Source organism: Rhinatrema bivittatum, chromosome 11, assembly GCF_901001135.1.
Source record: "Rhinatrema bivittatum chromosome 11, aRhiBiv1.1, whole genome shotgun sequence".
Classification (NCBI taxonomy): Eukaryota; Metazoa; Chordata; class Amphibia; order Gymnophiona; family Rhinatrematidae; genus Rhinatrema; species Rhinatrema bivittatum.
In genome coordinates, this window is record NC_042625.1 from 39943970 (window position 1) to 39959512 (window position 15543).

At 45.6% G+C, this 15543-nt stretch overlaps 1 protein-coding gene across 2 annotated transcripts in view; it reads right to left on the reverse strand.

The window, feature by feature from the left end:
• Positions 1-15543, reverse strand: part of SLC15A4 (solute carrier family 15 member 4) — a 69143-nt gene that overhangs the window by 36779 nt on the left and 16821 nt on the right. For both annotated transcript variants that reach the window (XM_029619697.1, XM_029619698.1), the window contains exons 2-5: positions 14784-15079; positions 11023-11191; positions 8776-8844; positions 854-1022 (exon numbers count right to left, since the gene is read on the reverse strand). In XM_029619697.1, the coding sequence (XP_029475557.1) occupies positions 854-1022; positions 8776-8844; positions 11023-11191; positions 14784-15079 (703 nt within the window). The remainder of the gene's footprint in view (positions 1-853; positions 1023-8775; positions 8845-11022; positions 11192-14783; positions 15080-15543) is intronic.

Consider the following 15543-nt stretch of genomic DNA (forward strand, 5'->3'; position numbering starts at 1 on the left):
TGTGTTACAAGGAAACTAGCAATACGAGATGCCTCTCTATAGAATACAGCAGATTATATTTAATGCTGAAATGCTCTCTCAATATGCCCACTGTGGGGGATTACAGATGAAGGATACCGGTTCTAGAAAGCACTGCTGAAAGATTTTAACTTCCCACCTCCGCTGAGCTTTGCTTCACAGCACTCATAGGAGGAGACGGATGTGTGGCTCCCTGCTACAAGTCAAGATTCCTTCCTTACTACTTCCCAAACAGCAGACATCATTCAAGATGAAGGGCACGCACACACACACACACACACAAAAGGAAAATCTTGCTGAATAATTTGAGTATTAGTTAATACTGGGGAAATCACAGTAAAACCTGTCACAATGACCAGGGCCATCAATGTTTAGCACTTGGACAAAACACTTAAATCTGAATGTTTAAAAAAAAAAAAAAAAAAAAAAAAAATGTAGACTCGAGTTTACTCACAGGAAAAAAAATCCCCAAACTACCTATTTTTATGTGGTGTATCTTGGTTAGCAACAGCAGATCTGTTTGTCAAATCTGCATTCTTATAACTGAGCTGGGAAGGTTCTTCTTCCCTTTCATTAGAAAAGTCCTCCCAACTTGAAATTTGGCTTACACACATAGGTCCTGCTTTAACCAAACCAGCCAGGGGTTTCCACTGTACAAATAAAAAACGAAAATGCATCGTTATGCTACGTGCACTAACCTTCCAGCCTCCCCCCCTCTCCCCAACCCGGAAACCCGCCCCCCCCCCCCCCCCCCCCCCCCAACTCCCTGAAAAATCATGCGTGTGTCTATAACTATGCCTCAGATACAAAACGCAGACACAGCTGGATTCCTTACCTGCTGCAAAAGCAGAGCACATGACAAAGAACATCCCAACGGCAATCCTCTTCAGAGAGGACGGGAGCAGACCTTTCCTCTTCAGAATGGGATCCACCAATTTATCTTTTAAAGGTATCAGGAATATAATAAGTAAAGCATCGAACATGGTCAGCCAAGCAGCTGGAAACTGAAAATGTAACACATGCATTATCAACACTTAGGTACAGTCGCACAAGATGTGAAAAAAAGGTTTAAGATGCCGTCACCTAAGACAGGACTGTTGATGCTTGCTTTCCTATGAAATTACATTAAAAGTGAGCGATTTTCTTATAAAAAGGCCTTCTAGAATTATGCATGCCCCTCCCCCCAAGCCCTTCATAATGTTCTGCTTCTTTCCAACCTTGATCATCTCAGAGCGAGAAGTCTGAGAATAAGTTCAGTAGAACAGTCAAGGCAGTAAAAGTCCGGCAATGACTTGTGCTAAACTGACCATTAAGACAAGCTTTTTAAAGCTCTCTCAAGACTTGTAAAGCACTGTTTACTAATGACACTCACAGAAAAACCATTACTTTTCTGCGTAAAATGACGGCATTAGTATTACACAGATTCCAAGGAACCCAAGCCGTGGCTGCTTTGGGCAACATTTGCAGGGAAAGGTTTTGTGGCAGTAGCAAGTCTGGTATACAAAAAGAAAAAGAGGACAGAGGCTTCCGACACTGCTGCATTTCACAGCCCAGTCCAATTACAATTTTCTAAATCAATGCCTACATAGTATTTAGCCCCCTGGGTGGCTGCAAATCAGGAAAGCAGCCCAAAATAGTTCCCTTCGATATTCAGGCTTGCTGCCTGCGAAAACAACCCTCTCTCCAGACTTGGGGGGAAGCGCACTTTGCTCTCTGTTGCTGACATGGGTTCTTCGCACTCTGCTTCTGCACTCAGACACAGCAGGGCCATCTGGCAGACCCGCCGACCAAGAGGAAAACCCTGACAGGCTAACGAGACGGCTCGCTGGAAAAGGGAGCATGAGATGCAGTGGTGGCAGAGCACAAGGAGGGAACCAGCAATGCCACGGCTACGGTGACAATTAGAACCAAAAGCTGATGTGTTACACATTCTGAAATGCAGTAAAGGCGGGGCATGGCAGTGCGAATTCAGGTTTAACATGAGGAATGCATTTAGACAGCACTTCTATTACTAGCTAAACTGCCTGCAGCCCCCTTTCATCTGGTTATTCCCACCATATTCCCACTCCCTCACCATTTTCCCTTTCCTGAAGGAGGGGAATTAGGGCACCCAGAGAGTCCATCTTGAAATTTTTTCTTTTTAGGAATCTGTTCAAGGCTCTCAAGTCTAGAATAGGATGGAGTCCGCCTGTACTCTTTGGAATCAGGAAATATTTGGAGTAGAACCCGCACCCCCGCTGGTTCAGCGGAACAGGCTCGTCGGCCCTGGCAGCCACAGGGGCAGCGAGCGCCTCCAGAAGTATTTCCTGACGAGAGGTCTGAACCCAGGAGGAGCAAGGGGGAGGGTCCAGAGGGACACCCAGGAAGTTCATTTGGTATCCTCGACAAACAATGGACAGAACCCACTAGTCTGAGGTCACAGTGGGTCAACAGTCCCGAAGAACCAAAGCCGGCGCACGTTGAGGGGACAGATAGTTGGCTTACTATTCCCTCGCAGCCAGTCAAAACCCTGTAGCAGGGCTAGACTGGAGTGCCAGCTGAGGCCCGGGGACCCACACTTGCCTGGGGCGAGCCCTACAGCTCACTTGCTGGGAACGCCTGTGAGAAGCAGGGAGGTAGTGTTTCCTCTGGTGGTAGAAGGGCTTCCTTGGGCCCAGACACGAGGAATTCCTGGCCGAGGATGACGGGTCTGTCTGAGATACTGGTAAAAAGGTGCTGGAAAGTCTCATAGTGATCCTTCAAAGGAGCCACAGCATCTCTCACCTTATCACCAAATAAGGTCTGAGAGCTTCTCTTGAACCTCTGGCCGGAGTTCAGAGGCTCAGAGCCAGGCCATCCTGCGGGCGCCTATGCCACTGCTGCTGCCGTTTCAGACACATTTGTTGGTGGAACACACCTCATATTTGCCACATTCCAGGCTTTGTTGGACATCCTGCTGCTGTTGGGGCAGGCGCCCGGACAGCTCCTGGACCTGTTTTCCATAGGTTCCAGGAATACCGTGTGTCATGTACAGCTGGCAGGAGGCAATACAGGCAAACAGGGCACCCTGAAACACCTTCCTGCCCAGTGCATCCAATGCCCTATGCTCTCGACCGGGGAGGGAGAAGGGGGGAGAAGGCGTGGATGCGGGAATGCTTGGCCTTCTTTAGGGCATATTCCACAACAACTGATGTGGGAGTTGATGCCTCTTGAACCCCAAGGCATGCTGTACCAAATACACAGTGTTCGCCTTCCAGTTGACAGGGGGTACAAAGGTGGGGTGTTTTCACATTCTAAGGACCCGGCGTAGGAGAGTCAAAAAAAAAAAACTGACAGTAGAAGTTTCCCCACAGAAAAAAAGCACGAGCTCCACAACTGCAAGATGATAGCTCTGCGGAAAAGAAGAGACTGAAGAGGGACCCTGTGTAGACATCCTGTAAACTATTTTCCTAGATATTAGTATTGCTAGTCTGTATTAAGGAACTGTGTATATTTAAAAAAAAAAAAAAAAAAAAAAAAAAAGTTGGGTATTTCTGCTTTGGGGCAGGTGACTCAGTGCATTGCATGGGGCCATTAATAACTCCTCACTCTGATTTGGATTGCAAGGAGACAGCCATAACTACAGATTTCTTGTGGCCAGTTAAGTAAAAAGATAAAGTTAGCCTTATTTTAGGCTGCTTTCTTGGCGATAATCTCCTGCATTTCTGTAATCTCACCATTTTTCTAGGTAGTCAGCTTAACTGGGGGAAGGGCTCTTCAAACTCAATAGCAGACACAGAGTCCAATGAACAGCCGTGAGCAGGTATTAACTGTTTAACTCCCTCCTGCCCTACCCCTCTACCCATCCACCCCTGGGTTTGTTCTTCTAATATAGTCTCTGCCTGGATACATAATTGGAAACAAGATAATTTGGAAATTTGGTAATTCCTTAGGTGTCCTCCATCAAATCAATTGTGCAATCTGAGAACTATCCAATATAACAATTGTGGAGCCTAATTTTGAGACAAATCATTTAGAAGCTTATGGGCTTGCCCCATTTGTTTGGAACTCTCTTCCCTGAAAAAGGAGTTGGCTCAAGTTAAAAATGAATTAGCTGCAATAAACAAAGTATCAGAAGCCACCAAGAAATCCTCACCCACTTTATGGGATTCGGGAATCATTTCCCCATTACCACAGAAAAATTAAAAGCCCAGAAAAAAAGGGGTTTATAGTGGGCTCAGGTAGGATAAGATCTGTGACCCAAAGACATCACAATTGTGCAGCCCACATGTCCCTCCCCCTACACACACTTACACAGAGTGTACAAGAACCCAAGAACGCCAGGATTCCAGTGGGCTCTGGTAGAGTAAGACCTGTGATGTGGAGACACACGCTCAAGTGAGAAGTACAAAATGCCTTCTCTATATTAGATAATGAAGAAGCTCTTGCAATAGAGATTAAAGTGGTATCTGAAAAGAAAGAAGAAATCCAATGCACACAGAAATTCCATAATACAATCAATAACCATATGAAAAAGCTCATTGTGCTGGGTGACTCAGTCACCAGAGGCACTAATTTGGGAACTCTTGTCGAGGGAAATACTACAGTTAAAAGCCTCCCAGGACCATCGGCTGATAGAAATGCTATTCAAATCGTCAAAGCGATCAAAGAAGAAAGCAGACTCTAAAATTGATATCATCCATCTGGGAACCAACGACCTTGCTAGAAAGAGCATCCAAGTGGTAGAGAGAGATTTCCAGTCTCTGGAAGGGGAAAGAGAGGCTAAGCCATAGAGATAACTTCAATGCATGGCTCAAAACTTGGTGTAAAGAGCAAAGTTTTGGATATATTGGGGGCTGGGGCCATGTATGGAACAGTAAATGCTCTATGTCAAAGATGGCTTACATCTGTCTGTGGCAGGAAAAAGGATCCCAAGAGATAAATTCAAATCCTAACCCACAAGGCATTTAAACTAGAGAGGGGTGGCAGAAGGAAATTAGAATGTCACCCCCAAATACAAAGGAAATGGGTGACGTGGATAACAAGAGTCATCTGAATAAGAAAACAAGTCTAAGAAGAGCAGTAACCTGAACGAGAAAAGCTGGAAAGCTATGAGCAGAAATGCTTGTGGTCTGGGCACTAAAATCCCAGACCTGCAAGCCTTAATAGTGGAGGTTGTTGCTGTTACGGAGACATGGTCCACAGAATCTCATGATTGGGATATGGCCAAACTGGGCCATAAATTAAGGAAGGGCAGAGGACAGAAAAGGAAGAGTAGCAGCTCTTTAAGTCAAAAATATCCAAGCAATTGAGCTGCAATGAAGATGAGGTAAAGAAGCATTATGGGCCACTCTAAAAAAATAAATAAATAAATAAAAAAGATGGTGCAGCCATTTTTACTGGAGTGGTTTACAGGCCTCCGAATCAAAACAGAAGAACTAGACAGATCTTTTTGATGTCTTCAACCAGCTGGGAAAGAAGGGAGAAGTGTTGATTGTCGGACATTTTAATCTGCCGGACGTATATTGGAGAATCCCTTCTGCGGAATCTAACAGAAGTAGAGAGATAGTGGATGCCCTGCAGGGGGCTCTGTTCAAACAAATGGTAATGGCACCCACGAGGGAGGGAGCTATACTCGATTTAGTGCTCACTAATGGGGATAATGTCTCTAATGTCCGGGTGGGTGCCCACCTCAGCACCAGTGATCATCAAACGGTATAGTCTGATATTGCAAATAGGATACAGAGAAGTCACACGAGACCCAAGTTTTGCAATTCAAATATATGGACTTTGTTGAAATGGGGATGTACCTGGAGGGAGAACTAGAAGACTGGGAGAAAATGAGAGGGGTGGAACAGTGGGCCAAACTAAAAGGAGCAATTACAAAGGCAACTAATCTATATGTTAGAAAAGTGATGAAAAGCAAGAGAAATAAGAAATCTATTTGGTTCTCAAAGGTGGCGGCTGATAAAATAAAAGCAAAATGAACAGCATTCAAGAAATATAAACATAGGAACATAGAAATGAGGGCAGAAAACGACCAAATGGCCCATCCAGTCTGCCCAGAAAGCTTTCACACTTTTTTTCTCCTCTCTCATACTTATCTGTTACTCTTGGCCTTTAGTAACCCTTTTGGTTCTATTTCCCTTCCACCCCCACCATTAAATGTAGAGAGCAGTGCAGGAACTGCTTCTAAGTGAAGTAAAGGATCCCAAAGGGAGGAACACAAGGAAGAATATCTGGTGAAACTGAGGGAGATGAAGTAATCAAGAAAGCAAAAAGTCAAATGAAAGAAAGATTTGACAAAGAGGTAAAGCAAGGTGACAAAACATTTTACAGATACATCAGAGAAAGGTCCAAAGTGGTATAGTGAAATTGACAGGGATGACCATGGAGAAGGACCATCGCTAGTTAACAAGAAAATGGAGGGGGGTGGAGTTACTCCTGGGAGAATTCTGCACTACTGCAGAACACAGAATTTGCGCAGAATTCCCCCCCCCGCGCAGAATTTCCAAATTCAGTGCAGAAAATAGAGGAGACCCTGGCATGCCGCGAATATGAAGGCCCGGCGTGCCGTTCTCAGCGAAAAGGGAAGGCCCCCGTGTGCCGTGCTCCATTCACGGTGAAGATAAAGGCCGGCATGCCGTTCGCGCACACGGGGGGGGGCCTTCCCTTTTTGCTGAGAATGGCGCGCGGGCCTTCATCTTAGCTGCGAACGGAGCGCGTCCCTTGGCATGCCGGTGACAGAGAATGTGTGTCGGGGAGGGAGAGAGCATAGGGGGGATGCCGGTGAGAGAGAATGTGTGTGAGAGAGAGGGGAGGGTGACAGAGAGCATGGTTAGTAAAAGGGGGATGGGAAGGGTGAGAGAGAGCATGGGAAGTAAGAGAGGGTGGGTGGGGGGATGCTTGAGTGTAGGTTTCAGAGAGAAGGAGCCTATATGAGGGGAGGGAGATGCCGGTGAGAGAGAATGTGTGTGTGTGTGTGTGTGTGAGAGAGAGAGAGAGAGAGGAGAGGGGGTATGGGGGAGAGTGAGAGATAGCTTGGTTGGTAAGAGGGGGGAGTGGGGGGGATGCTTGAGAGTGGGTTTCAGAAGTAGCCTATATGAGGGGAGGGTGACAGAGCAGGAGGTTGTGAGAGAGCATGGGAGGTAAGAGAGGGGGGCTGGGGGATGCTCGAGTGTGGCTTTCAGAGAGAGGGAGCCTATATGAGGAGATTGTGAAGGAGTGTGTATGTGTGTGAGAGATTGGGAGCTCGTGTATATGGGAGGGTGCTAGCCTGTGTGAAGGGATTGTGTATGTGTGACAGCCTGTGTGAAGGGCTGCATGAGAGAGCGACACTGGTAGCCTGTGTGAGGATGTATGTGTGAAAGAGAAAGGGAGCTTCTGTGGGTGCGTATGCGAGAGGGCCCTGTATGAGGGGATGTGTGTGTGTGAGGGAGCCTGTATGAGAGTGTGTGTGTATGTGGAAGGGACACTCTTACAGTGAATTTCTAGGGAAATTCTGCAACTTTAAATAATAACTTTTTTCTGTAATAATTTAAAATGTAATTAAAGACTGTCATGTAAATTGTGTTATTTTGACCAATATAACGTTTGCAGAATTTTGCAGAATTCAGTTTTTGTGCGCAGAATTCTCCCAGGAGTATAGAGTAGACGAAACTCCATTTTCAGAAGAGAATGTATGGGAAAAGTTAGGAAAACTGAAAGTGGACAAAGCCATGGGGCCTGAGGTGGTACACCCCAGGATACTGAGGGAGCTCAGAGATGTGCTGGCGGGTCCTGCTGCGTGACCTGTTCAATAGATCCCTGGAAACAGGAGTGGTGCCGCAAGATTGGAGAAGAGCAGTGATGGTCCTGCTTCACGAGAGTTAACCTCACCTCAGTGGTGGGAAATGTTAATGGAGACGCTGCTGAAGGAAAGAATAGTGAATTATCTACAGTCAGAAGAATTCTTGGGGGAGCTCCCTCATCAATCACCTCCTAACCTAAGCCCCACCAATACTGAATCTACGGCCAACTTTATGATAGAGGCATGTGTGAAGGCAAACGAAAAATCAGTAGAGTGGAAAGAGGGATGAACTGATAATTGTGCACATTTCCTAAGAACGTTCAAAGATATTTGAGAAAATTGGCAAAAAATATCATAAATTGATATTCAACCTTTTTTTTGGTGTGGCACAGAGACTATATGGAACAATACCCATAAATGATGGCCCCCTACAAGTCCCTCAAACGTGTGGTGTGCTGCTTTTTGCTTTATTCTGCATTTAACTAATGCGAAGTGCAAAAGTCATGCACACTGCAAGCAATGTAACCAAGCCAACATTACCCCGGGACAAGAAGAAATCCAGGTCAGTCAAATGGCCTGAGAATTAGAAATTCAGGGCACACCTGCAAGGGCTGCTTCCTATCAACTTACTCTTTCGGTACTACTCAATGACAGAGAATCTGTTTTTAGTCATGTGATATCAAGAGACGTGTCATGACCACATGAGCAACAACTGTACACAATCTCCTCTTTCATTTCTATTTCGCAAGAGAGTGCAGCTTGCTATTAATGGTAAACACTTCCTCTTGTACCACTAGAGATTCTGCAAAAGCTTCCTTGAGAAATGTCGTTCCCTAATTGCTGGTTTCAGTACATAGTCTGAAAACAGCGATCGGATTGTTTTATTTCTGGAACTTACCAATAGTTTTGTATCTGTGGCCACTTCTGCTTACAGGAGGCTCTTTTAAATTTGCTGATCAAAGCACAATCAAAAGGGAAAATTAAAAAAAATATATATATTTTAAGCTTACCGTATGTTTCTTATTGAAGATTTGTGGGATTTTTAAATGAAGACTCTGAAGAACATATGTAGTCTGCATCTGTAAAAGAAATTGGTACATCAAAAAAGGTATTAAAAAGCAATGCATCACTCTAGATTATAATAAAGTCGCAAGCTGCAGGGGTCACATAGATTTGCAAGCTTCTAAGCAAACGGTTTTTGAAGCTATTCCTCGATAAAAGACACTAAATCAATCACAGAAAACACACGTGATGGTTATGTTCTGAATGGATCACTTTTTCCTCAGTGTGATATTCGGACCTGCTAGCAAAATGAGTCTTTTGTTTTTATTTTTAGAAGCTTCAAGGATTTTGACAGCCATGGATTAAGCATCTGCTTAGGTGTAGTAGTTACATCTGTGGAGTAAGAGCCGACCTCCAGCATACAGGAGGCAAAAGAATGCCTAAATCTAAATGTACCCAAACTAACAAGTCTGCTAAGGGAAAGAGTGGACCAGGTACGAATTAACGGGCCGATACAGTAAAAAACGCACTCTCCTGTGCGCGCGATACAGTAAATAAGTTTATTTAAATTAGGCCTGGCGGTAAAAAGAGGCACTAGGGACACTAGCGCATCCCTAGCGCCTCTTTTCGGACAGGAGCGGCAGCTGTCAGTGGGTTTGACAGCCGATGCTCAATTTTGCCGGCATCGGTTCTCGAGCCCACTGACAGCCATGGGTTCGGAAACCGGACGCCGGCAAAATTGAGCGTACGGTTTTCAACCCGCTAGCTGCGGGCGAATTTCAAATTTTTATTTATTTATTTATACTTTTTTTTAACTTTTGGGACCTCCAACTTAATATCGTCATGATATTAAGTCAGAGGGTGCACAGAAAAGCAGTTTTTACTGCTTTTCTGTACGATTTCCCGGTGCCGGCACAAATTAAACGCCTACCTTTGGGTAGGCGCTAATTTCTGAAAGCAAAATGTGCGGCTTGGCTGCACATTTTACTTACTGAATCGCGCAGGAATAACTAATAGGGCCATCAACATGAATTTGCATGTTGCGGGCGCTATTAGTTTCGCGCTATTACCCCTTACTGAATAAGGGGTAAAGCTAGCGCGTCCAAAACGCGCGTCCAAATGCCGGCTAACAGTGCGCTCCATCGGAGCACACTGTACTGTACCAGCCTGTAAGAGGATATGCTCCCTGACAAAAAAAAAAAAAAAAAAGAGTCAAGTTTACCACAAGCCCCTGCTGGGGTTCTGACACCACGCCTTGTTCATTTACAACTAGCCAGGGATTCTCACCCTCTCCCCCCCCCCCCCCCCATTTTAATAAGTTTCCACTCTCCCTCCCAACAGCAGTCCTGAGGCTCCCTCCAGATCTCTGTATCCGGGGCTCTAAGCCCAGACACCAGATGCCCCCCTGAACAAGGGCCACGACTCCCTCCCCCTCACCACCAAGGGGCGGGAATGGTGCTGATTTGGGGAAGCAGAAGATGACCCGGCTCTGGGATTGAGCTGGGAACATTCTGCATAGCAGCGTGCAGTCCTGCAACTGAACCAGCAGTCCAGCCCAGACGTCGCCTCTCTATTACTGACCAACTGCTTTAAAGAGATCAAAGCCTCATATACTGCAACAACTGAGATCTCAGGGCTTCTGGAGTCCCTTAAAGCTCATGCACATCTTTATTTTTTTTTTCCTGTTGGGCCATTAAAGAGGGGCAACAGCTGACAACGAATCCAGATATCTCACATGACCAATAAGGATACTGGCACTCCACACATCTATCAGTAGCAAAAGGAAAGTGTTAAGGACCGGCAGAGCATGAAGAGAAAGAAGCTGAATTCTTTGGTCAGCCATCTGACGTGCTTGCAAGAAAGCCTCACCTTTCGTCAGACCTAGGAGCTGACGGCTAAAGGTTTGCAGCAGGAATTCCTCAGCCTACTCCTGACCATGGGTTACAAGTTGCAGAAATGCTGCAGAGGTTGACCCACATGGACATTTTTTTTTTTAACACATCGATCACAGTTCCCCACTCCATTGGCATTTTAAACTAAAAGCAAATAACTTTATACAGCTGCTAGTCCGTTATTTTATAGTGACATATCGTACTACAATACTAAAAAAAATAATCTCAAAATCGCCAGTAATCATAATCAAGGTACCAAGGTATCTACTGCTTTACAGCACAAGTTTGCCATACGAATTATCACGTTTACATTCAAAATGAGGAATATGAAGCGGACAGCTTGTGCCCGACGCGGTTTCTAACCTGAAAATACACTGTCCAGTAGGGAATGAGTGCCAAAAAGACTGGGATGATCTTCACAAGGGCTTTCAGGTCCTCCACCTTCTCATCCCTGAAGAGGCCTCCATTGGACGACTTGGCCATGTCCAGCAGACTGTGCTTGGGAGCTTGTCCATATAATCCATTGCTTTCCCTTTTGGAAACGAAAATGCTCGAATCAACTGACAAAACTAGGAAACACTGGTTTAGATTCACTTTGAAGCATTTAAAATACCATCTTACTAATACAATTATCTCCAGCGCAGTCGATTAATGGCGATAGGCTTCCTAGCAGAGCCAGACGCTTTGCACCTAATTTGGCAAAACAGATGTATCCATATTAATGCAAAATTTGTATAAAAGTATAAAGCAGAGAAGGGATACTCCCCTCCCACGTAGTCAAGACACAAGGCAAATAAGAGATTAGAAGTTACAGGCTAAAAAGGAACCATCTGAAACCAGTACGGTATTGTGGTTGTAGCACTGGGCCACATCCACAGGAAAATACAGCCAAAGTGCTGGCAATTTTTTTTTTTTTTTTTACTAAAATTGTTAAGCAGCTTTCAAAAGTCTCTTCCTCAGATTAGTGCAACCTGCAGTCTAAATATAGCAGTAAATTTAGGTTGGACTATAGCATCAGTGCTTTCAAAGGTGTAAAGTGGGAGCAGTGACGAGTTGCTCACAGATTTGAAAAACTTGTTTGTTGCCATTTCTACATACAAGAGCAAGACAAAAATCTGAGGAATCAAATCCCATGTGTTGACAAAAAGCCAGATGGCTAACTTGCTGGAATATTTGTCCGCTGCAACTAGCCACTCTCTAAATCGGTAGGTACAATACAGCAGGCAATTTTCAAAGCAACGTTTGTCTGACAAGCACCCTTTCCTGCTACAGAGGCTTGCCCATATTTTTAGCTGAATTAAAAGGGGGTATTCCAGGGCTGGGCGTGGGGCTTGCTGGTTTAAATTCCTGGCTCTGCTCCCCTGAGTCAGCCTGGGGGAGGCCCCTCAGACAGCAGTCACAGCTCCCCTGGGAGGTGGGAGTTTCTTCTGGCAATGACAACTAATGGAGAGGTTTAGGGCCACGCGTGCAGGGTTCTAGAAGGAGCTTTGGTGCATGGGCTCTGGCCGAGGACTATCACTGAATGACGGGGGGGGGGGGGGGGGGGGGGGGGGTGTCAAATCCCTGGACAGTTATGCATGAAGGCTTGTCCTAACAGAAACTGGTCTTCATTGAGCTGGAAGTCCAGAGAGGAGGAGGAAAGTGCCAGGTCAAAACTAAGAGGCATTCCCAGGGGCGTGTTTAGTTCAGGAGAAGACGGCAGCGTGTGTGCATGGCATTTCAGAAGCACGTGCATGATTTTTACCTTTCTTTGGCCACCTGCCCAGATGCTTTATGCCAGCTCATTTTCAAAGGCAAATCACCCTAATTCTGTCTTTGAGAATGAGCTGCAGGTACGCACGGCAAGAGAACCTGTGTACATTTATAACTACACGTGCTAAGTAACCCCCCATAAAAATCCAGCCCCGGAGTTCAACTTAATTTTATACCCAGAAGCATGAATCTAGCAGCTAAACACTACATACCCCGCATTAACTTAAATGCATGACACTTTTTCACTAAACTAAATTATTGCTAAAACTAATTGAGATTGCCCATCACTAGTCCATACAGGTAAATATTTGAGGCAGATTAATTTCAAGATGTAATACAATTTGGGGCGGATTTTCAGAGCCCTGCTCGCGTAAATCCGCCCAAAACCGGGCGGATTTACGCGAGCAGGGCCCTGCGCGCCGGGAAGCCTATTTTACATAGGCCTCCCGGCGCGCGCAGAGCCCCGGGACTCGCGTAAGTCCCGGGGTTCTCCGAGGGGGCGTGTCGGGGGCGGGCCCGGTCGTCGCGGCGTTTCGGGGGCGTGTCAGCAGCGTTTTGGGGGCGGGTACGGGGGCGTGGCTACGGCCCGGGGCGGTCCGGGGGCGTGGCCGCGCCCTCCGTACCCGCCCCCAGGTCGCGGCCCAGCGCGCAGGAGGCCCGCTCGCGCGCGGGGATTTACGCCTCCCTCTGGGAGGCGTAAATCCCCCGACAAAGGTAAGGGGGGGTTTTAGACAGGGCCGGGTGGGTGGGTTAGGTAGGGGAAGGGAGGGGAAGGTGAGGGGAGGGCAAAGGAAAGTTCCCTCCAAGGCCGCTCCGATTTCGGAGCGGCCTTGGAGGGAACGGGGGTAGGCTGCGCGGCTCGGCGCGCGCCGGCTATACAAAATCCATAGCCTTGCGCGCGCCGATCCAGGTTTTTAGCAGATACGCGCGGCTCCGCGCGTATCTACTAAAATCCAGCGCAAACAAAAGTAGGCTATTCGCGCGCCTTTTAAAATCCGCCCCTTAGTCTTTTGATGTAATACAATTTGTCTTTTATAATTAAATGAGCTGGTTTTCTCCTAGAAGTTAGAAAACAGAATTAAATCATGAGGGCAAGTCGGGCTGGTGGCATCTGGACCAGGACTCTTCGCCTGACCAGCCAAACCCGCAGAGGCAGCGATACTCTGTGACCACCTTCCAGTCTGTGATCCCTGGCCAAGGACTGTTATTGCAGTGGTTGGGCTAAATAAGCTGAAAGAGGATATAATAAATAGAGGAATGCGCCAACAGAGCTGGAAACCCAGAGCAGTGAGAGAAAACTGCGGGCCAAGAGGATCCTCCATGCCCTCCCCCCCTGCCACCCTTTATAAAAGGTTGTACCATACAGCACACTTTGAACAATGTCACAAGAGAATGCACTCACCTTTGAGAAAGACGTATTATGTCCATGTAAACAAAAAAACAATGAAATCCAACCTGGAATGACTTAATACTGTTTTAGAAGGGTTAGATTCTGTTGATTTTACATGATGCGGCGGTTACTACCCTTAACCAATAAGCTTGATACTTCACTTTTGATGCAACTCCAACATTACTCTCTGCATCAACGTCAGCTGACAAAAGCCAAAAATGGAGTGAAATGTAACTGCTGCGCACATGTCAGAAAAACAGCCACATACAGCAGCCAAGGGATGGCTGGCTTGCGAGTTACAGCTCTTTGTGGAACCAAAAAAAATGCTCTGTCCCTTGCAACATTTTACTTTAAAGAGAGAAGCAAATGCTATGGGTTACAAGGACAATTTAATTAAAATTGTACTTAGGCTGCAATCTATATACCTCAAATGGACAACTGTTTCAACTCATTGTTTCTTTAAAAGCAGGTTTAAATACATTAAAAAAAAAAAAGTCCCAAACGCATTAGAGAGCACTGACATCCACACCATATTTCTGTAATTCTGAAGCAACAAAGTGAACAGGTAGAGAGGATTATTTTTCCTCCATCATTACAAATTGGTGATATTTCTAGGCTTCAGGCACATGGGCTACTATAGTCTAAAGCTTTTTACACATCACAACTGAAGGGCAAAAAAATACACACTCCTGTACTGCAATTCAAAACTCGCCAACCGCATAAAGTAATATTTAATATTGGGCATTTATGCAAACTGCACACAGCTGCAAGCACACAGGAACTGGGAAGAGACCATAAATTTCCTTTTCAAACCAGCTTGAAAACACTACAACATAATGTAAATATTTAAATGGCTTATTTCAGAGTTTGATTTTAAATAAAAACCACTGCGTTCCATTTGCTTGGCATTTAATGAGGCCAGTATTCATATTTACAGAGCCGAGAAAAAGGCTGGGGGAGGGTCAGGCTATTATGTAGATACCTTCTGCTCGATGGCTCCACGTTTCGCTTCCGTGAACAACAGGAGTAGGCGAGAATCCGGACCATGTCCGTGAAGGCACTGCCATCTGCGGGTTTCATGATGAAGAAAGTCTGTCCGCATAAAAACACCAGGAAGGACACGCCAATGCAAACCGTGGGCACGATGTACCCGATAAAGAAGTTCACGTTCTGCTGAATATAGCCAACGCCACCCAGTGAAATAATGGCTCCCACATTAATGCTCCAGTAGAACCAGTTAAAAAATCTGCGCGTGGCTTCCGGGCCTCGGTCTTTCACCTAAGGAGAAAGAGAGAATTGTGAGATTCTGAGGCAGTCTAAATCCAAATTCTTACACAGAGTTAGAAGCATGGAACAAAGCTTCAAAGAAAATGAATACAATCAGTACATCATAAAATTATAATGCAGTGCACCTTTTAAGAACATAAGAAAGGACATGACATACTGGGGCAGACCAAGGGTCCATCAAGCCCAGCATCCTGTTTCCAACAGTGGCCAATCCAGGCCATAAGAACCTGGCAAGTACCCAAACACTAAGGGTCTGATTTTAAAAAGCATTTACTCGAGCAAAACTGGTTTTTGCTCGAGTAAATACACTTTACTCAAGTGGGCTTTTCAAAATTGCTACAATATATGCCATTGAATTGTCCATAGGATTTACTCAATAAGTGCACTTTACTCGAGTAAATAGCTTTTGAAAATTGCTACAATAGTATGTCACATTTACATGCGTAACTCCTTTG